General features: G+C 45.6%; 1 protein-coding gene across 2 annotated transcripts in view; it reads left to right on the top strand.

Moving 5' to 3' along the window:
• Positions 1-22,440, top strand: part of BOK (BCL2 family apoptosis regulator BOK) — a 34,639-nt gene that overhangs the window by 4,825 nt on the left and 7,374 nt on the right. For both annotated transcript variants that reach the window (XM_075157751.1, XM_075157752.1), the window contains exons 3-5: positions 9,915-10,549; positions 11,434-11,812; positions 15,734-15,862. In XM_075157751.1, the coding sequence (XP_075013852.1) occupies positions 11,590-11,812; positions 15,734-15,862 (352 nt within the window). In that variant the 5' untranslated portion in view covers positions 9,915-10,549; positions 11,434-11,589. The remainder of the gene's footprint in view (positions 1-9,914; positions 10,550-11,433; positions 11,813-15,733; positions 15,863-22,440) is intronic.

A 22,440-nucleotide genomic window follows, 5' to 3' on the forward strand; every position in this document is an offset into this window, starting at 1 on the left:
TTAAGCAGTGACACTACGAGAACAGCAGGAAAGTCATCTTCCTGACAAGAAGACCCCTTTGAATTTGTCACCTTCCCAAGGTATATGCTTTCGCCCAACGCAAAGTGGAACTTTCAAGCCCTAGGAAAGAATGCACTTGTACAGAGAGAAGCAAGAGTTGGACTTCATCAGCAGTTTTCCTCTTTGCCGTGGTTTATAGCTTGCATCTGGACTTGGCTGCTGAGCTTCTGTATACCAGATGCTACTCAAGCTCATGCCAAATCAGTCTCTGCCTGAACTTGCAAGCTACGTTGAGTTTTAAATGGGGATGTTCTCCCCACTCATACTTCTTTTTGGTAAGGGTTTTGAATTACAACAGTAAGTATCTTATCTGAATTTAGCAAACCAAAGTAACAGCAGAGAGTGCTCTAAATCTAAATTGCTCCTCCCTTTGGTGTGAGGCATAGGGCTGATTAGTTCTGCTCTACCTGGGTGCATCACAGCTACTGATAAGCATAAAGCGATTGCTTTGTTTTGGCAGTAATGTACTGCTCCAGGCCTTAAACCTTGCTCCTTGTAGGAGTACAAGGGGAATTCAAAGAGGAATCCATACCCTTAGAAGATAGATCAGATTGAGCTGGTACTGTAGAAATCCACTTCCTTTGACGATAGCTCTTCGTGAGATCCCTGCTTGTATGGAGACTGCAGCAGACTGTTAAAACTAAATTACTCTCGTTCCTGCTTTCAGACTGTATTGCTACAAATCTTGCAATATTGACTGCATGGGGCTTTCTTTCTGCTGATATTGTGGCTCTTAAGGCTGTCTTGAGTGTTCAGCAAAGAAAAGAGCCTTTATCTCCCAATTCTGCTGGCAAAGTGGAATAAGCAAGAGTGACGCTTGCAGCTGTAAAGCTTGGAGTGCAGCTGACTCTCCTGTTGGATCAGCATCCCTTTGCTTCCCACAGTGACTAATCCCTAAATTAAACTAGGGTTCTTCCAAGCCGAGAGCATGGAGTACTTGCTCTTCCAAGCCATGTTCCTGTCTAGTGGCAGAAGACACTTTAAGATGAAGAAGCTGAATCCTGGGCTCTTGCAGACCTCTGTGCTCTGCTGAGGCAGGAACGGATGTGGCTAATGTCATTCCTGGAGAGATTTTCGCTTTCCTGCTAGTCTCTTCTGACTCCCCTGGAAGTTGTATGCAGATGGCTGGGTGGACCCCTGTTTGAGTGACAAAGAATAGGTGCCGGCATATAGTTTATCTGGACCTGGACTGGACTTCAAGAGAGTCCTGTCTGGCACCACGGAGTATCTATGGAAACTAGTGTAAATGCTCCTTGAAGCAGAGAACAAAATGCTCTGCTAGGAGTGACAGCATGACATAATGCTTCGGTTACCTACCTGCTTTTGAACTGGAGCCACTAAATGTGGTTGAATCCATTTGGAGTTATCCACCCAGGAAAATGAGGAGAAAGAGATGGCACTATCCAGAACTGCTGGAGGAAAGAAGATTGTTTTAATTGCTTGCCTATTGCCTGTGCAGATTGGACATGGGTGAGAAAGCAGGTGTTCGGGCAAACTAGGAACGGGAGTACTCGGCTACAATCCTGATAAAACCACAGTGTGGTCATACTTGTGTATACAAAGATCTCTGCAATTCAAAATGACAGCCTCACTCATTCATGCTGAGATGCCTCTGATCCCTTTCACATTCAAGCTTTCCTCTGTGAAACTTCCACTGCGTCTTTCTGAAGCTTTTACTGTCTGACTTGACCTGCTTTGTGAGGACAGCTCCAATGCGCGGGAGCCAGTTGGACACTCCTTGGAAAGGAGATTCGTGGTTTCATTTGGGTGCTGAGAACCACAGTTTCTCCAGTGGAGTAAACCCATTGTAGTGCTGATCCCTGGGTCTGAATTCAGTATGCAAGGTCTTACGGAGAAAAAAACCTTCTTTCTCTCTCCAGGTGACTTGATAGCTGTCATTCCCTTGCTGATGGAAATTTTTTCATATCAGTACGTTTTTCATGCTGTTAAACTAAAATATAACACTACATAAAACCGATTGCTAGGATGCATGTACTTTGGAGAAAAGAACTCCCATGCTGTGCATCCGAGACGCCTTGTGGAAGGGAAAACTAGCAATCCATGTTTTGTTAAGGAAAGACTCCTCTTTGCTCATACTTGTCCAGAAACATTTCTAAACAGAAAGATGCAGAGTTACCAGATTGAGTGCATAGTGGCTTGAATTAGGATTCTGGAAAGCTTTTTCTGTTCTCTTGTAAAACAAGAAGGTGCAAAGCTACCTGCTCTTTTATGCCTCTTTCTGATGAGGGACTTAGTGCTAGCATCAAACTTAGGTTTATTAATGAACATTTCCTTGGCCTCTGCTGTCTGGACCAAAGCTGCCATTAACAGCTTTACCACGTGAGTTTCTGCAAGGTTCATTGACGATTTATGTAAATCACTTAATCAGTCTCACACTGCACGGCCTGATCTCATGGCTGCTTCTAGAGCTGAAGTTCTCCTTAAATCACAAAGATTATATTTCTCCTAACAAAATGCTGTATGTATGTTAGTGCCAGCAAGAAATTTTGTGCTACTTCGGCTTCTATCCAGAGAAACTGGTCTGTGGTTACCAGGAAATGAGAAATCAGACCTTGAGTGAAAATATGCTTTGGGAGTATGCAAGAGAAATAGGACATAAACCCTGTGCAGATCTGTGTGAAGCTGATTTTGCTCTGAAAACTCACAATGAGCATCATCTACTTCTTTTAAATCAAGAAGCTATGTCTGTTAAATGACTCATGCCGTACATCTACCCTACTCTGCGACTTCTACTAGAGGGGCATCTCTGTTCCTTAAACAACAAACATTTGGCAGGAAGCATACGTACAGTGGCTGCCTGTCTTCCTCACAGAGGGCTGAGAGAGATGTCCTGAACTGCTCCCAGTGTCTTGGCTGTAGTGGAAAGCTCACGACCTGGGAGGGTTTCTCGCATTGCTTGCTCCTCTCCAATGCAGCTGCTCTTAAATGTGTGATCTGATTGTGTATGTGTTACTTCTCACTGTTTTTGCCACACAGAATGATGCTAAACAACACTGACTCCCTCCCTTACAACCACTAACCCTTCACTTACTGAAGTAACTATGCACTTCAGCTGAAACCAGTCACTTGAATGAGATACCTCTCTTCCCCAGAACTGTAGTTTTATGTATTTCTACTTTGTTCTTTGAAAACACTTTCTCTAATTCTGGTTTCACTGATTAACCTCCTCCTTGCTGCTGAGTGACTTCAGATTTAAGCTGGCTAGAGTATTGCTGGTGTTTCTTCTCTGTATGAGCTGTGGGATACTGCACTCTTATTGCCAGTTCGCATGCACCTTCCTCAGGTGAAGTTTCTGGAATGTTAAAGGAAACTTTTAGTGCAAGTTTTCACTTAGTTTATTCATGTAGGTAAGTAAATATTTCATAGAATCATTTAGGTTGGAAAAGACCCTTAAGATCATCAAGTCCAATTTAAGCCCTTTCTTTGCTGTAAAACAAAAATATTAGAGCTGTGAGCGTCTGTTGAAATTCTGAAGTGATGGAAAGCACAGCAGAGTGATATGTGAGTGTCTTGCAAAATACAAGCAACCAGCATTGCTTATGTTGAGGTTGTTCTTCAGGCTTTTTTTGAAAAGTAATTCGTCTTGCTCAATATATAGTAGATTTTTTAAATTTTATTTTATTTTCCCTACCTCTCTGGCTCCTCATAATCAAATTACAGACTGAACTAGCTCAATAAGAAAGACTTCTCTGAGGTTGCAACTTCCCGGAAGTTTTGACTTCATCCAAAGGCTATTGGTCTCGAAAGCTGCGTATTCATTTCAACACATGACTCAGTTCGGTAGCTGAATAAAAAGTGTTCTGTATTGTTATGGGTTGTTTTTTTTTTTTGGTCTCGGGTGCTTTTCTGCATTCTATAAACCTTTTCAACTTCATGTTTGCTAGTTTAATTTAGCACATAAAATAGAAATAAAATTATGTCTTTTCTTTAATTGCATTTGTATGAATGTTCAGGGGAGTGTACACTAGCAACATGAAGTAAAAATAACCTACTAAAGTAGAAAACACCCTGGACGCATTCAGATTTCTGATTTGTATCAGCTGTAGAATTGCTTAAATACACATCCTCCTTTATAGCTGAGAAAGAAAACATAGCACTGAGCTGTGTTCAGGTGCAAATAAACAGGTCTTAATTCCTGCAAGTCTGAGACTCACCCTCTCTTAGAAACAAATATAAAGACCCAGATTAAAATCAGTGACCTCAAACAAGACTTCCTGCTTGCTGATTCTTACATACGATTAAAATTGACTTGAATCACTTTGACTGAAGCGGGTCCACCCTGAGCATCTTTGGCAACGGCTTTTAACATCTGGCCAGGTGTTTGCTGTTGTCATGCCAATGTATAGTGCTAGAGTCTGATGCACTGGAGGAGATGTGCAGGCTAGGCAAAAAGCAGAGCACTAAGAGCTTCCTGGCTCTTGCTGAACTAGTGGTCCAAGACCTGTAGCAGATCTTTCCTGAGAGCCTGGAAAAATAACCAGGATGCGCTGTGGAGCTTAGGAAGGGACCACTAACGATGATGGTGAGGTTTTCCTTCTTCCCTGTGCAGGGGTGGGCATATGTATCACCTCATCCCAAACACTCAGAGCAGCTGCTGCACCCAGCTGCCTTTCAGAGTCATGTAAACATGCTGGCCCGAAGGTTTCCAGTCGAAATAAGGGAGATGATGGAATTCAAAATCAACAAATGTAAGTTAACCCTGCTTTGGACACCTACTTGATCAAGCTCATGTTTCAGCCATAAGAAAGGAATTGCTTTTATCCCGGCTATTGTACGTGCCTGTTTTGCGTATCTCAATGTCAGGTAACAAAAAGTTGCAATCTCTTTTTTTTTTTCTTCCCCTCTTTTAGCTAAAGTCTCTTCCATCAGAAGTCATGAAAGCTGTCATCTTAAAAATCCTGGGAAAACCAGGCATGCTGAGCAATCATTGCTTTTGTGGGAGGATCTGTTGTTTACCTTCTGTCAGCATTTCTCTGTCTTCTACAGTGGATTAGGAAGCTCCAGATCACCACAGCTGCATTTTTGTATGCAGAAACAATACTAGTGCTATCGTTTCATGGACATTTGTCTTGATGGCAAAGCTGAAATTATTTCTTTCTGCTTGTAGCTACCTTGGTTGTAGTAATACAACTCTGTCTGCAGATGTGCTTTGGATGGAAGGTTTATTGCATCCGGATGAAAAATAACCAGCCAGCTCCCTGAACCAGTCCACAGTGCCAGCAAACACAAAATCATAGCAGTGCGATTAGGAAAGACAGTTTGAGAATGGGTATGAGCAGCTGGAGGTGAAGGTTGCTTTAGCTGATCCTGCTGCTGAAAAAAACAGCCTTATACTGCCCGACCAAGTAAGACGGGTAAATCTTGTTAACCAAAGCAGTCTGGAAGAAAATTTCTGTCAACATGGAGTTCCACAAACTCCCGGGGATGTATCGAGTGTGTAGAAACGCTTTGCTGGCAGTCAGGGTGGAACTGTGCATCCTAATGGCCGAAATGCTGCATGGCATAATCAACTGCATATGGAGGAATCATGCGCTCTGAATTTGATCTGTGCAGACTAGAGACATCAGCCTACCCTCCTTGTCTGACAACTTGAAAAGACAGATTTTTTTAAAAGCGTAGTTGGTGCCCTGCCCAGCACTAGAGGCTAAGACTGAAGAGACTGAAGAGCCCTTCTGAAAGTCAGTAAGGGTTTAATTAAAAGTAGGGCTACATTTTGGATGTGCAAAATTTGAGTCTAAATCCCTTGGAGCATGTTGAGGGCATGAAGATGTGTGCAGAATAGAGAGTCCTGCCTTGTGATTATCAGATCCAGCAATCCATCTGCTTGTGCAGGACATGTCCGTGCCCCAGCATGTGTCTTGAAGTAACAGATCAATGCATCAGAGGTAGTAAATGCTGCTGAGCCAGTGCAGAAGTGCCTGCACCCACTGCAGGCTCTTGAGATTTCATTGCAGGCAGAGGCACCTGCCTGTCTTCACCTGTCCATGTGCACGTGGAAGTGTGAACTGATTCCCAAATCTTGTGGTTGATCAATCGCTAGAATGAGAAAAAGGCCCATCCTCTGCCTTTGTGGCTTAGAGCTTGAAGAGGAAGAGTCCTTCTTACTCTCTTGGGGATAGTGACCTCATTAGGTGTTTTCTGCCTTTTCTGTTTTGGTGGTACAGTATGTAAATATTTTATGTGTGTTTCAAAACAAAGCTATTGCTGTTGAACAACTTAAAACTTCTTATTTCTTCTGTGTGTCTGCCGCCTTCTTGGCTTATGAGATGATCTGTTCAGTAAAATGTGTCATTTTGAAGCAAATTAGAGGATAGGAAACAACCAAAACAGTTATATCTACTCAATTAGATTCTTAAGCTGATGACGCAGTCTCATCAAAGTCCTAGATTTAGCTCGAAGCTGCTGTTTTACAGTGGACAGCTGCTGGCTTGATACCCGAGTAGCAATGTTTGGGTAAAACTCTTCTCAGGCAACATTTCCAGAATAAGATTCAGGAATACTGGTAGAGGTGTGCTATGATTCAACTCATGGTATTGCTTGCTAACATTAAATTCATGCTACAGTTTCCCCTTGAGTGTGTCTGTACGTCAGTTCTGGAGTGCACCATATCTTTGTTCTGCCTTTGTCAAAACATATGTATAACACAGAAGTTGTGTCTACCAATAGTGGTAGTGAGCATGGCAGTGAGTTAAGAGAAGAAAGCATTGGGTATCGGTCATAATCTATGTCAAAAACCCAAGTAATGGATTGGTTGCTAAACTTGATGTGTTTAAGTCACTACACCTGTGTCCTCATGAAGGAGAACAGTCTAAAGGTTGTGAAAGGTAAGTTCACTGTGACACAGCCTCTTTGGTCTGGCACGTGACACTTGGCACTGCAAAATCCTGCTCCAGGAAAGGTGCTCCAGGGTGACCCCGATATGCAAGTGATACAAATAACTGCTTGGCTTTCAGGAGGCTTTGAATCAAGCCCTTCAGAATGAGAGAAAAGTTCAAAAAGCCTCAGTGTTTTGCTTGGGTCCCATTAAGCTGCTACTTCCATGTATTGTTTTCCTGTTGCAGCTGGCAAAATATTTCTGTATAAAAAGAAGTGTTTCTTCTAGCCTCCCTGCTCCTCCTGTACGGCTTTGCAACCTAAAGCCTGACATTGTAGGTGTTTTCGCAGTGGTGAGTGATAACTTCACAAACACAGAATTGAAGTATTGCTGCAAAAATCAGACAGGAAGAGGCAGTGGGGAGAAGATGGTATGTTAAAACTGGGCGAGATAATGCAGAAGAAGGTTCAGGGATGGTTCAGTGGAAGGCTTTGGTCTGGTTACAGTGGCAGTTTTGCCAGAGCATCTTCTCTCTGAAGGGAAACCTCTTGCAGCAGGCAGGGGCTAGTGGCGTTGTTTCCCAGGCTCTCTGGCTATGAACTGCGTGTCTCTGGCATCCCTCTGCTTCTCTGAGCCCTTACTCTGCAGGAGTTTTAGAACATCGGATCTATGTGTTACAGTGTGTAGTTTCTGCTGGAATTGTTGTAGGCTGTATGAAATGGCTGGGATTGGCACTGGGAGGTGAAACAAAACAATACCTCCGACAGAAACCAGGCTGTGTGAACACAAGGCTGGAAATGACCTCCTAGGGCACTCAGGGTTATTCTCCTGCTATTGCAGGAAACTGTATCATGCAGACCCTTTCATAAGCTTAGTGTGTTCACTATTAGCTAGCTATTTTGCTGCCACTGCAACTGTAAAAAGGCCCTTCCAGAGACTTACTTCTCTAATGGTTAAACAATTTAATATTGAGTATAAGCTGTCCACGTTTAGACTATTGCTGTGTTCTCGCTGATGTGGTTTCTCCAGGGTTTGCTTCCGCTTGACATACCTACAAAATGTCATCATATCTCTGTGGTCCCCTGGTTTTACTGAATGAATGCTCCAAGATGTTTTGGTCACCTCATCGGAGATAGGCAGGAGCTGTGGTGTGGAGCCTGTTGTTCCAGCCAGAACACTGTCATGCCAGTAATAGCTACACTGGGAACAGTGGTTTTGGGTGATATAAGCTCTTTCTGCACTGTTTCCTGATACTTCTTTGCCACAAGGGTTTTTCCAGTATAGATTTAGTCTCCAAGTGTTGTAGCCTAAACATACGATGGAAAAATGGGCTCAGATTACACTGGCAGCTCCTTGGATTGTAACGCCCTGTTCTTTTGCGGTCAGCTGAGCACTCTATGCTGTGGTTTCATCTATTTTTACTTATAGAGGTATCTTTCAGTGTGAAGCTGTATTTTTAGTGTGTAAATAATATAGGTAGAATACCATGCACTGTTGGGTTTTTTTAATACAAAGTTTGGTTTATTATACACAGTCTTCATGTTTCTAGTTTTTGTGTCTTTGCTGCAGGATGGAAGCTGAGGGGGTGCTGCATGCTGTGACAGTCGGGCAGGGAACACGTGGGATGGGTTTGGCACCCGCGAGGAGCTGGGAGGCACTGTGGCACTTGCATATTTGCCAGAATTCTAGGAAACATTATCATTAGTTAAGCAACACTGATATTTAAGCACTCATCTTTGTTTCAGAGCTCTACTGAATAGGGACAGTTTCAGTAAGACTTCTGTTTCAAGCCGTCAGCTGCTGCAGGAAGCTAAGATGTAATTTTTAATGATTTTTCATTTCATCACGCACACTCTGCAGAGAAGGGCTGGGTTAAGGATGGGCAGTAGCACAGGATCTCTGGAGTCTTGATTTCAGCTTCTGCGGGATGGGCCTCTGTCTATAGCGACTATATTTAAATTTGAGGAAGGCTAGTGGATAAAAACACATTTCTGAGAGAATCTTTGAGCAAATACTTCTGGTGCTGGAGATGCACAGTCACTGATGCCATCTTAACATGATCATATCAAGCTAAGCTGGGGTCCCCAGCTGACTACCGCTCTATACATGTACCTTTCCTTAACCTTGCTCCTTTCCCAGAAGAAGCCAGCTCAGAAAGAGGATCTGTCACCGGAGGGAGAAGAGGCTTTACTGCAGCCCCCTTCCCAACACAGCAAAGCACTCTCCAGCAATCCCGTTAATGGCAGACCAAAACATATGCTCTGTGTTAAGCCTGTGCGTGAGTTGTGTGTTGGATGCTGGCCAGAGTATTTGATACATCATATAATGAGGCTTTTTCATGCAGTTCATTTGTTCCTTTTTATCCCTCAATTTTGAGACCGGCAGTGGTGCAGGTTGTGCTTGGGATTTTTTTGTGATCAACACCTTGGAGAGGTGTACTTGCCTCTGTCTTTCTCAAAGGCGACAAGCAAGAGATGGCAACCTCTTGCTTCTGACCTCCTTTTGGAAAGGCTGTATTTTGAACATGCCATGTACCCAGTTGTTAATCTACAAATTGTTGTTTGTTGGGGAGAATTTGTGTTTGGGCTGGTAGAATTTCTTGTCTGCAGGAAACTTGTATTTCTAAAACTATTTTTGTTTTCAAATCATAACACAAAAAGCCAAAATTTGTATGTGGTCTATTGAGTTGAAATGGTATCTCACACACACGGAAAAAAAGCTGAGCATTGTGGCAGCAATACGATAATGTTGCAACAAGAAGTTGATGTTGAAATTAATTTCTAAGTATATTGGAACTAATTTAAATGGTTTCCTTAAACTTTATATGTTAGTTTTCTTAACACACCGAGATGAAATGGGTATGTTCCTGCAAAACACTTCATTCTGGACAAACTATTTCCTATCAGCAAACCCACTTCATTTTTTTTAACCAGACTACTCGTAGTTTGGGGGAATGCAAGCACCGCTGGCTTTAACCCCAAGCCATAGCTCTCTCTCCTTAATCACCTCCATCGTTTAGGATTGAACTGATATGACTAGCCCACCGCTGAAGTATGGCATCCTGCAGCTCACCGACTCGGCGACCTTCTCAAAATGACCAGCCAACATCAACTCCGCAAAAGCCACCGCAGGAATTCACCAGGAGCTATTCCTATTTCAGCAGTGCATTCACCGCTGTCTGTTACATGGGGTAGCCCGGTCCAGAAATCATGCTCCTACCTCACCCTGAAGACGGGTCCTTGAAGGAAGCCCCTCGCAGTAGAACAACAGAGAACCTCCTTAAGAGAGGAGAAAGGGGAGGAGAAAGCGTCACTCTCTGGCTATAGCAACCCCACCTCCCGGTTATTTCATCTTCCTTACAAGGCTAAAGCTAGAAGCTTTCCTCTGCCGCCTGGTTCCCTTAAAAGCAGGAGAGCAAGCCCCGAGGATCCCGGTGGAGCGCAGTCGGGATGCGAGGCTGACAGAGATGGGGAAGGAGGCACTGGCGTGAGCCCTGCGGAGAGCACGGCAGAGAAGGCTGGTGCTCTCCAGAGGAGAAGTGTGACACTAGCCTATGAATCCTAAACCAGGTGTTCATTGATGCAGAGCTTCCAAAGAAACATGAAACCAAACCCAAAAAGAAATCACTGAGGGGGAAAAAGTGCAACATGAGAGGTAAATATCTTTTTCATTGGGAAAAACAAAAATAACTGCCTTTATTTCATTTGAAAGTCGTTATTGTAAGTAGATGTCTAAAGCTGGGGACTGAAAAATACATTTACTAACATCTGAACAAAGACTTTGGTCTGACTCTGACTTCAAAAGCAGCACTGGGTTAAAAACTCAGATCAACAGATGAATTCAGGTGCCTCTGAAGAAATTTTGAATGTTCTCTTTAGGCATTCACACCTGAAAACTTGTTTAAAATCAGCTTTTCTGTTTTGCTTTCTCTGCTATTGCTAAAGGTTTTTGAGAAGTAGTATGCACATTGCTTTGGGAAAAAAAAAAGAAAAAGAGAAAAAGAGTGGCAGAACCAAAACCTAAACTGAGAATGTGGTAAACTGTCTCCAGCAAGACATTTCAAATGCTCCCGTACCCCTGGTCTTGCACTAGCGCCATTTCTTCAGAAAGATCCATGACCTACTGAGCTGGAATGTCTGTTGACATCTGGTTGAGGTTACTGTAACTGGTATTTGAGATTCAGGGTTTTTTCCAGTTTAATTGAAACAAGCTGAGATTGTCTACACATTCTATGAATTGTTTCCACACTCTGACCATCTAGTCTCTCTGAAGGGTAATTCTAGGGCTGCTGAATCTGAACTGGAAAAGAGGAAATACCTTGATAGTTCAAAACTGCAGCCCTTCTGTGGGTCATGCTGCCAGTGAAAGTCAGAGTGTCTGAAAGATGGAAGATTTTGCCCCGTCTGTAAGATGCACCGAGACAGATGTTTTGCAAATATGATACTACTGACTTCAACGTAACTGTAAGGTGTAATACTTGGGCTTCTGATTTACATCTTTGAAATGCTAGAGGTCTTACAGATGCTTTTATTCACCAGGTAAAATGAAAAACTGGCCTTTTGAGAGTAGCTGTTGGGACCTGTGACAAAGCAAGAGACCAGAGGATTACTACGCAGCTCCTGCAGATTCTCATCTACGGCATCGGCTCAGCCTTCCAGCAAGTGTATGCTGAGGTGTGGGATCAGCAGCCAAGGATGGAAGTCCTACGCCGTTCCTCAGTCTTTGCTGCAGAGGTGATGGAGGTTTTTGACAGGTCTCCCACTGACAAGGAGCTTGTATCCCAAGCCAAGGCTCTCTGCAGAGACTACATAAATTCAAGGCTAATTCGAGCGGGTGTCAGCTGGAGCAAACCTGAGTACAATGCACCAGTGCCTGGTGGTAAACTGGCCGAGGTGTCCACCATACTGCTGCGACTAGGTAAGTCCCTGCGGGTACGGGTGGGAACTGAAACTATATGGAGCAATTCAGACAGACTAAGGTTTCTGGAACTGATGAGCGCCAAGAGGCTTTTCATGTGATGATATAGAGGTTTTTCTTCTCTGCTTTGGGCATTTAGATTTGTTTTTGGTGATCTTCCCTAAACAGCTCCTTTACTTGCATTTCCTCAGTCCCTTGGAGCACTGCTCAGCAGTGTTTCCGCAGAGCTACTTTTTTCTGAGGACTTGCAACAACTTAAAAGCATGATGCAGTCCAAGAAAGCCCAACAGCAAACTCATTTTATCTGCATAAGACTTCAGCTGCATAACAGTTTTCACAGTAGTGTCAGTAGTCTTTCTGAGCTTGGCATTTTAATAGGTCTTGCAGTGTTTTCTCCAGACGCAGGTGACTTGGCTGCCATGACGCAACCCAAGCTGGCATGTAGTAGACTACTGCTACCTCTAGACTTGGGCTTCATCAGTTGCTTGCCCAGCTGCAAGGACATTTAATTTGGGGGTAATTGCTTAGACCACGTGCGTTGGAGATTTTATAAAAGCCGCTTTTCAATGACAGTGTGTTGACAGTGTGTTTAATTTTCCTTTGTCTACCTTAATCATTCAGCAAGACATGAGTTTTCTTGCTTTTTGTTGGAGCAGGAGGAGTTGGCTGATGTTGCCTGGCATACACTGCCATTCAGTGCCCGAACTAGCCAGCCCCCCTCGTGGCCAGGTGACTGCCGGGGCTGCAGGGAGAGTGATTTGAAGGCTCTCCTGTAGGCTGCTACATGAAGACATGCTCTGGACTTGTGCTTGTACCAGGAGCACCCTCTAAATGCTGGCCATTTGCTTTAGGTTTTAGCCTCCTGCATGCTCAAGTCTAGCCATTTGTCCTTTTGGGATCCCAACACCCTCATTCTTGGAAGTTGCTTCCAACATCCCTCTTTGCCTGCAGGCTGGTATATTAGTTCACATCTGGTGTGGAAACTACCACTAGCATTTGCATCTGATTTAATTACACCAAAGTTCAAATAAGTCTGGTGAAGTAACCTTTAGCTGGGCCTAACAAACTCAGGACCAGGCTGGTCCCCCCACTTTCTCCCCTTTCTTTCTACCTCTGTTTGATATTGTCCCAAATTTCTTTTTAAGGCATAGCTGTGTTTCTTTTAACTGACTTTTTTCATTCATTCTTTTTCACTTTTTCTCTCCTATGCTGACTTTACTTCTATTTTTGTTTCTTCCAGTGGTTGTTTGGTCTTTGGGGTTTTTTTTGTTCTTCTGTCAATCTCACTGCCACTTTGTCCCCCATTTCTTCTCTGCCTGGGTTGGGGGTTGAGATTTGTTTGCCTTCAACCAGATCTTCTGTGGGTGGCCAGGAGCATGTTAAAGGGCAAGCAGATGGCAGACTGGATCTGAAGGCGTCTCCTGGATGACTCTCCTGTTACTTACTGTGTCCAGACGGAAGGATTTGGCTGATAGTCCCAGGAACTTGGTGCCTTCTCTGAGCAAATCTGTTTGGAGAGCGCCATGTGGTACCCACGCAACAAGGGTGAACAGTCCTCTTTATTACGATGGAGAGTTGTTTCCGTCCTGTTCGTTCAGAAACTCCGCCTGCCACATGCCACTCCGCCTGTCCCTTTCTTTTTCCCTTTGCTGCTATAACCAGTACAAGGCCAAGTGGCATCCAGCCACCTGCCAGGAATGGTAGTCCTTACTGTGTACTAAGCAGTGCAACAAGCCAGGCCAGTTTTTGGAGTATTTCCTAGCCCTCTTGCACGTAGAGAGTCCGATGAACTGGCTGGTGGGCCAGCAGAGGTGCTGGGCACAGGCGATGCAGTTGCAGTCTTAGGGAGTGAGAGCCCATCAGCTCAGTGAGGCTTGGCAGCTAATTAGTGCAATTAACGAGTCAGCAGTGGCAAAACCTAATGGTATGGCCAAATGAGACACCCCAGATCAAGCTGCCATGTATGTCAGAGGTCTGGTTTATCTGAACTTGTTTCTTTTGTGGCCAAGACCCAGGCAAGTGCCCTTTCACCACTGCACTGAGCTTCTGTATGTGGGAACTGTCACTGCTGCCCTACTTGTTCCTCCATGATTACTGGAGGAAGGAGGAGAAGCACAGAAATTGCTCTAAATGTTGCAGAGTGCACAGACGGGCATCTGAACATGGACAGCAAAGACTGCCACCAATGTAATGCGCTGCTGGAGAGGTCCTGGGGCTGCTGGGGCAGGGAGTCTCCGTGAGCCTGGGACTGCTTTCCTGTGCTTTTCTTTCCCTGCCTGCTTTTGTCTGCCCTGTGCATTGCTGCAGGGCAGGGCCCGCTTCAGGAGCATGTGTGCCTCCAACCAAAACCTGATCTCATCTGGGGCCTCCAGGCACTGCTTGTTAAAAGCTGTAACAGTGGCAGGCTACCAAGTGCTGATCCCAGCCTCCCATGCCTCCCTCTCGGCTAACCACGGGCAGGGCTATCCCCGTTTCCTCGCATTTACAGGGAAGCCTGTGTGCCCCCTGCAAGGAGAACACAGCTGTTGAGTAGTGCAAGTAATGTTTTCTCTTATCAGGGCTGACCATGTGTTGGCAGGGTTTCCTCTTGCCATCAGATTGTGTGGGACAATCCCACACACACAAAGGGCCCGGAGGGCTTGGCTGTGGAATTCTGTAGAGCTGGGCTTTGCCCGTGCTGTGCTGAGTGCCAGTGACTAGTTAGATGAATTAAGGTCCAGTAGATAATGACTCTATAACAAGCTCCGGTCTGGAGTGTCATCTTCCTTTTCAGTCTCCATTTAAATGAAATTTTCAGGAGGATCAGTTGCCCTCTGACTAGGGCAAGTCATCTGGGTCATGCAGTGGGATGTAAAGCTGTTGTGACAGCTCTCCTCTTCCCCGGGTGCTCCAGAGCACCCTTGTGCAGGAGAAGGACACAGAGTGTCCTAAATCTAAACCAAACAGGACTCTCCATGCACAAAGGGCCTTGGTCCCATGCAATGTTTGCATTGTGTAATGATTCTACAGCAGCTGTGCAACCCTCATTAAGTATCTGTGAACCCCTACAGAGAGATAAATCCATTGGAAATTGGGCTTTATTAATTCTACTGCTCAAAAATGGCTTGTTTTGCTGCAGAGGAAAAGCTTTACTGCTGTTGCCCAAGCTCCGTAGCACAAAGCTGTGGGAGGAGGTTCTCTGCTTGTCCTTGGTATTTCCATCTTGGTCTTCAAGCTAGCCTAACACCTCCACCCATTTCCCAGCTGGGGAGAAAACAACCTGGAGGTTAAAGGACATGTCTGTGTGTGTGTTGGGAACCCTGCTGAGGAGTCAGCCAAGCAAGCGAACACCTCTTTAACTATTTGGAGGAGAGAAAGAACTCCAAGTTATCACTCAGTGCCTGCGTGAGCATAAAATAGCTGAGCTGATAGTCTCTTTGCTCAATTAATGTTGTGCAGCTCTGGGTGGATCCTTGGCTTTCATCAGCCTCCAGCATTCTTGAGTCGCTCTCATCTTGAGGCTTTTTTGTACATGTCTGATGGGGTGTTGAGAAAGGGCGTATCTCTCAACAGCTTATGTAGATGTACATGCCTCCTTTTCACTTCTGAAGAAAAATGAGATGGCTTTGCTTATCTGAGGCCTGTCTCCTGTGTTGGAGGAAAGGCAGGCATCCAGCCTGGGAACATCATTTATATCGGGGATTACTGCAACCACACCACTGCGTACAGGGCCACTGCATGTCCCCACTCCCTTTAGAAGTCCCGGGCACAGGGGATATTAGGAAAGCAGGGTGCAGGTGCTGCTGCCTGTTTAAAATAAGTTGGAGCTGGGGTTAAGTCTCTTCACTGGAGGAATATGTGGGGTGGCCCCAGCTGTAATTCCTACATGGTGAGAGCAGGACTTGGTGCTCTGTGTGCTGACTCCTGACTGTTTGTTTCCAGGGGATGAGCTGGAATACATTCGCCCCAACGTCTACCGGAATATCGCCCGCCAACTGAACATCTCACTGCACTCAGAGACGGTGGTGACGGACGCCTTCCTGGCAGTAGCGGCGCAGATTTTCACTGCAGGTACTGTGCCTTGACAGATACGCAGACAGGGCTGGGCAGAAAGGAACAGGATGGAGCCACCTCTCTCAGAGAAGGCATGTTTCTGGGATGGCCTGCAAGGTGGGGCATGGTTTCTGAAAGGGCTGTGGGCAGTTTGGCAGTGTGCCATGATTTAATGAGAGCTCCTCTATGCTTTGTTGTTCTGGCAGGGAAATGCCCTGTTTTATTATATCCTCCTGGCAGGTTCTCGCTCATTCTAGAAGGCATCTCCTGCCCTTCCTCATTAGGAGGAGGTGTTACCTCATTGCAGAGGGAGGTCACTCATTCCAAGCTCCTTTGCTCACCATTGGCAACTGGAGAAGATTCATTACATGGGAGTCTCCCTTGTTCCAGCTCATGCTGCTGGTGCTGGGAGCCAGAACCAACTCATCACAAGGGAGTTCCTCTCCTTCTGGCTTCCTTTTCCCCAGCAATAGCCAGAACTGCAATGGAGCCTGCTGCTTCCAGTTGCTGCTTCTCCTTTCTCGTACCCAGAGAGACAGGAGCCTCGGCCCTTGAGGCTAGCTGTTCCAGACAAGCAGATGCTTTGAGTTTTCTCACTGCTGAGATGTGAATGTTCTTCTGCTTCTGTTTGGTCCCAGAGATGATTGTCAAAAGCAAAAGTACACTCTGTGCTGTGTTATTGCGAGGGAGCTTCAGCCTCCCTGAAAACAGTCCCTGTCTGCGATTGGGAATGCAGTCCTGGGGGAATCAAGGGAAGAGAAATGTTTTACAAGCCCTGACATGGTTGTAGGTTTTCTGCAGTGTCTTGTTGTGTTGTCCATGGAAGGGATAGTAGATGTTAGAGACTGGAAACAAAACAAAACAAACAAATGAACAAACAAACAAAACAACAACAAAAAAAAAACCACAAAAAGAAAAACTGAAGACAGCTACTTGCTAACAGCACAGTAGTGTGAAAACACTGGGTCCAGTGACATTAACATGGGAGGTGTCACAGGAGGCAGTGATTCTTGTTACTTTGGGAGTAGTTGGTACAGGATAGAAATCCAGGTTTCTGTTGTACTTTCAAACAGGCTTCCTTACTCAAAACCTTTTTATCTTCATAATCAGCTTATCTTCATATGCATCTCTATGCGTATGAACTGCACGGGAACCACTGACACCCTAGAGAAGCCCTGTGCTGACAACCTGGACTTCAGATCTGAAGTGCGTTGTGGTGGAGAGAACAGATCCTCTCCAGAATCACAACAGATGACAAAATAGATCTCTGAGACAGACTGCAAAAGCATGGCTCCCCGCAGGTCTAGTAGGGCAGATTTACTCCCTAGGTCAGGGAAACTGAAGCTGCCATAAGAAATGGATGGAATTGGATTCTGTAGCTGGTACTGCGGCCCTCGGCATCCTTTCAGAGCATGCCTGGAATGCAGATCGCCTTTGCACTGGGCTGGCTTGGGAGGCCGTATGGGCTCAGAAAGCAAGAGCTGGGCAAGTATGGCAGGAATGTCTGAGTGTGGCTGTGTTCAAAGTGCAGGAGCCCTGTCTTGTCACTTAGTGCTGAGCTTTACTTGCGTCAAGGCTTACAGAAAAATGAAGGTCAAGTTTGCAGGTATTTGTATGGCAGGTAAGTAGGTTATCTTCTTAGATGACTATAGCTGACTACATCAGAACTGGCCTACCTCCAAAGCTGAAGTGACACAGGGAATTAAGCCAGAAAGGTGGATGGCTGCAGGTGGAGCAGACTGCGTGCTGCTATGCTGCATAAACATGATGCTGGGGAGAAAGTCCTGCTGGCTTCTGGGAGTCCTGCTCTCACCAATGTATATTGACAGATTCGTTGAGAGCTGCATTTTTTGGTGTTCTTCTACTTCGCAGCTCAGGAGTCAAGTGAAAAGTGTGGATGACTTAAAATGTTTTTGTTGAAAGTAAAGCTAGAAATTGTAACTCTTGGTTCTAAACTTGGGGTTTTCAGGGTAGTAAGAATGGGATCTGGACTCAGCCCTTTGCGGCTGGCAATGCTAGAGACTTTGCGAACATGGTGCAGGCCCAAGCTCAAGCTCTGTTGCTCGTGCTGCCCCTCGTCTGCGGACACCGTGCTGCATAAATGGCTGGCGGCTGGCTGGCTGCACAGCGGGTGGATTCAAACCTTCCTGGTGCTCCGTATGCTCCATTTTTCCTTCTTTCTCATCTCTGCCTCAGAGCAACTAACAGGATAACCTGTGAGCGTGAAGCTGGGGTGGTGTATTCAATTGCTTTTGTCCATTTGTTGTTGTAATTTCTCTTGCTAGAAGGCTGCTGAGAGGCAGAGGGGGAGGAGTTTACTGATTTTTAACATTCCTGGATCCCAACTGCAGTCTCAAGACTCAGCATTTAATGCTAAATCCAGCAAATCAGAGTTGGCCGTGGCAGCCAGACATTCATTCCTAATTTTTTTCATAGTTCAGAGGAAAGAGGCTCTTACTGAGCAAAGGAAATCAGAGACTCAAGTGCAGTCTGAGTTTTCATGCCAATTACCCACGGCTAAAGCATCTCGGCCTGTTTTTCACTGTCCATTTTATTAAGAAAACAGCTACAGTCTGACACTGCAGTGCCTAGACAGTCTGCAGAGCCCCATTAGTCACTCGCAATGCCTTTCCAGCAAGGGAGTGGGAGATTTTGACCCTATCTTGCTGCAGAGGTTTTCTCCTTAATCTTTCACATGACCTTCTTCCACACTCTGGTCTGGTTTTGAGTCCTCTGTAGATCTGGCTGTGCTCACTTCCTGACCACACTGTGTGCCAGTCTTGACTAAGCACAAGCCCTAGATGGACCTCTCAAGAGGGCAAGTCTGAGGACATCTGGCAACCTTGTTGGTCCTACTGCATGGGTACATTGTGCCATATTCACCTTTAGAGCATTGTCTGTTCCAGTTATCTCAGGTTTGGCTTTTCTCTGGTGTAGCAAGGACAGCTTGAATCCCAATTACAGCAAGATTAACCGCTGAGAATACAGGCAGAAGGTGAGCAGGTCACAGAGCATGGTAAGGCTCAAGCTGTATTTTGCTTCCCTGTTTCCATACAACCTGTTAGTTTTTCAGGGTGAGGAGAGCCCATCTGTGTGGAGGCTGGCACCGCAGAGCCCTGACCTGCTGCTTTGGATGCTGAAGGATCTGCAGCAGCGTCACCTCTGTGACAATACCACTGGTTCTGGTGTGTGGTCCAAAGCTGCTCTGCAGCCAGCAGGAGACTTTCCACTTTAACAGGCTTTGGATTGGGGCCTGGCTGAGCCGGCATTTACATTAGCTGTTTAAATAAATCCCAGAAGGAAGGGGTCACTTGGTGGAAAAAAAAGAAGAAAAGGGAGATGCATTTTCCTTTCCTAAAGGAAACAGTTTCTTCCATTTGGGAAGAGCTGCTAGACATGAGGGCACTCTCAAAGCTTTCATCCTGGTTTCATGTTGGTTTAGGTGCTCGTCAGTTTTTAATCAAGAGCGCTGGGCTGAAGTGAACCCTGTACAACAGGGATGCATGGTTAATGGGTTCTAGGGAGAAAACGCTTTCCCCTGCAGGAGCAAATGCTGTTAGAAATGCATCCCACTGCTTCCTCATCGCTTAGGCCTTATGAGTTGAGCTTCCTGCCTTATGCATGTCCTTCTTGGCTTCTTCCTCTCCACCGGAGGAAAGTATATTGTGTCTGGCTGTATCCTCCCTGCTGTTGAAATGTAGCACTTGATCGTGTTTCTCCTTGGTCCGATTTGAAAGTTAGGCTTTGATGCCGAGTGGAGCACAGGGAAGTTTATCTGAGTAACCTTGTGTAGTGTGGTGCTCTGAGACTGCACAGTCGTGTCTCATGGCTTCTTGAGCTCTCCCCTGAGGCAGGCAAGCTGATGTGCCGCAGGAACACTTTCAAGAGCGGTCCTCTTCTGCTAATTCATTTTCCCCTGGGCTCGCCAGTGTTTACATACCTTCAGCTCCACGACTGGCCTTGAGTCTGCAACTTGTGTTTCTTATTTTTCAAAATGCCTTCTAAGCAGCTTTTCACATTTTCTCTTTTGTTCCATCTCTGTGAGCAGAAGTTTCAGAACTTTCTCTGTTTTGATCACTCCTTTCTGGACCAGTTTTCCATTCCCTCTTGTCGTTAGCTCCTGTGCATGCTAGTCTGCACAGTGGGAAGCTGTGAACAGATTGTTTCTCATGGTGATGAATGCCCGTTTCACCCAATGTGGATGGCAGCCAGACCTTTTGAGGAATTTGGAGCAAGACAATGTGTCTTCTCTGCTTATGTGCGCTGGCCAGATGGAATTCCAGTTTACGCCGAGGGATGCATCAAGCTAGTGTCACCGCTAGTGTCACCTTGACCCTGGCCTCGACATCACAGGGGGCAGAGGCGCTGCCGTCCCAGTAGACTGTGCTCCTCTGCCCTTGCAAGGCAATCCTTGAGAAAGAAAAGTTAATGGAGCTGGTGTCCTGGAAAAGTGCAGATGGGGGCTGCTGTGGCCTGTTCCCCTGCCCTGTCTGGGCTGGGCGGCTGCTGGAGGCCTCCTGGGGCAGAGGGACCAGCCACAGGCATGGCCCAGCTTTGGTCTAGAGCAGCTGTTCGAGGTGTTTGCTCTTCCTTTGCTCCAGGGCTCCCCTACAACATGTGTGTGAACCAGAGCATAAGCTGCGCCCTGCTGTCTCTGGTGAAGAGCCCAGCCAGCTGTCTCCATCTTCTGCCTCCAGCAGTGGCGATAGGAGGTTCCATGCAGAGAAATTGGGAGGGGATTTCCTCCTCTCCCACCCCTGTGGCCCAGCTCTGCTGGTAACAGGAAAAGCAGCCTGAAAGATTGTTTTGACCTATACTTATAGGCATGCTCTGTAAAGAGGAGGATAATGGGAAGTGACCGCTGAGCCCTTCACATCCATCACCACGATAAGCATCGGTCAACAACTTGTCCTTTTTCTGCTGTCTGTGTGAAAGGGAGAGGGGCTCTGTCCATATGCTGGGGAAGCATTCACCGCGAGCAAGTCCTGCAGCAAGCACCACTACGTAGCAACCTTGGCAGAGAAGCCAGAGGTGAGGGGCTTTCTCTTCATCCTCCTTGGGAAGAGACACCTGGATTGACGCATCTGCAAAGCAAACTGCTTTCCTGTGTATTAGGGAAATCATGGGTCTATTGAGCCTTTATCTTTCATAGGTTGTTTTCTTCTGTTGGAAAGAGAAACTTGGGTTTAAAACAAAGTTAATCAAAACCACAGCTTTCTCTACCAGGGTGGCCTCAGCCCCCTGTCAGTCTTAGTTACTGCCATGTAAATATCTCAAAGCTAATGGACTTGCTTCAGATACTTAAGAAAGAGTACTGTCAGTAAAAGCTTGGGAATAAGCCAGTGAACTCTTCCCTGGAATTTTGGGTAACTTTGGTTCGTGTAACTCAAGATGCAAAGAGCCACATTTCTGCAGAGATGGACCACGGCAAAAACTGACTTACGCTAAAGCCAGCTGAGGCTCTGGTCCAGGAGATTGTGGTCAGCAAGAGGTAACCCCTTAAAGCCTCTTCATTGGGTGGAGAGGTATTGACCTGCAACAGGACAGCCTCTTTCTTGCCAGGAGAAGCCCTCTGTCTAGTATTTTCTCATGTGGTTTCGTAGCCTCTTCCTGGCTCATTCTGTAGCTGTCATGGTGACACGCAATGTGAGAAAGACGGATAAATAGTGTGAATACCACACAGGCAGTGAACTTCCTGAGTGACAGCTCTGGGGAAAGGACACCACAGAGCCTACTCAGAAAATAAAATCAGAATAACAGCCAATTTAGCTATATTAATAACTTCCTTTGATTTTAGAGATAGTGTTGGTGAGGGACAGAGTATCACAGGAGACACTGAGCTACTGCTGTTACTGTTGCTACAGAGCCTCACAAAAGGATCATCTGTAGATTTTGATCTCATATCAGTCATGAGTGAAAAATGGCTTTTTTGGAACACTGAATGGATTTTCTTCAGTCTGACAAGCCACTCCTGTGGCTGACATTTGAACAGTTTCTCTAAAGTTTAGTACTTTTTTATTTAAAAAAAAAAAAAAAAAGGAAGCAATTCCTAAAAGTGTTAGTGTGAGTGTCCCTTTTGAGGCACTAAGTGGAAGGATTGTGGAAATGCTCTGAAACCTGCATGTATTGTAAAGGAATGTGGGGAGCTCTGCTGCTGTGTGAACGGATGTGAGGGCTCTGGAGCTCCATCCTGGAGAGGTGGATCGGGGTGCCTGGGGATCTGGGAGCGCGATGAAGGAAAGAGGAAGACTCTTCACTTAATTTAAATTGTATTTAAGGGTTTGCTTTCTTAGCTGATAGATTGCTGAGCACATCCAGTTTTCTGATTGTGTGTTTGACCCCTTCTGGTCCTTAGATCTAGTGACTGAACTCATCTTTCCTCCTCTGACCTGTTTTCTTTCTTGTTGCAACCCAGCAAGAACAGTGTTGTGTGGTTTTTAAATACTGAAACTTCACCTGGCTTCTGGCTACGTTTGGGAGAGACCTTGGACAGACTCCACAGAGACCTAACACAGTATGCTTGTCAAATACAGCTATTCCAGATAATAAAGTAAGGGGGAGGAATTAAACTTCCTAGTGTATCCAAAGGAAATCCA

Source organism: Calonectris borealis, chromosome 9 (assembly GCF_964195595.1).
Source record: "Calonectris borealis chromosome 9, bCalBor7.hap1.2, whole genome shotgun sequence".
Classification (NCBI taxonomy): domain Eukaryota; kingdom Metazoa; phylum Chordata; class Aves; order Procellariiformes; family Procellariidae; genus Calonectris; species Calonectris borealis.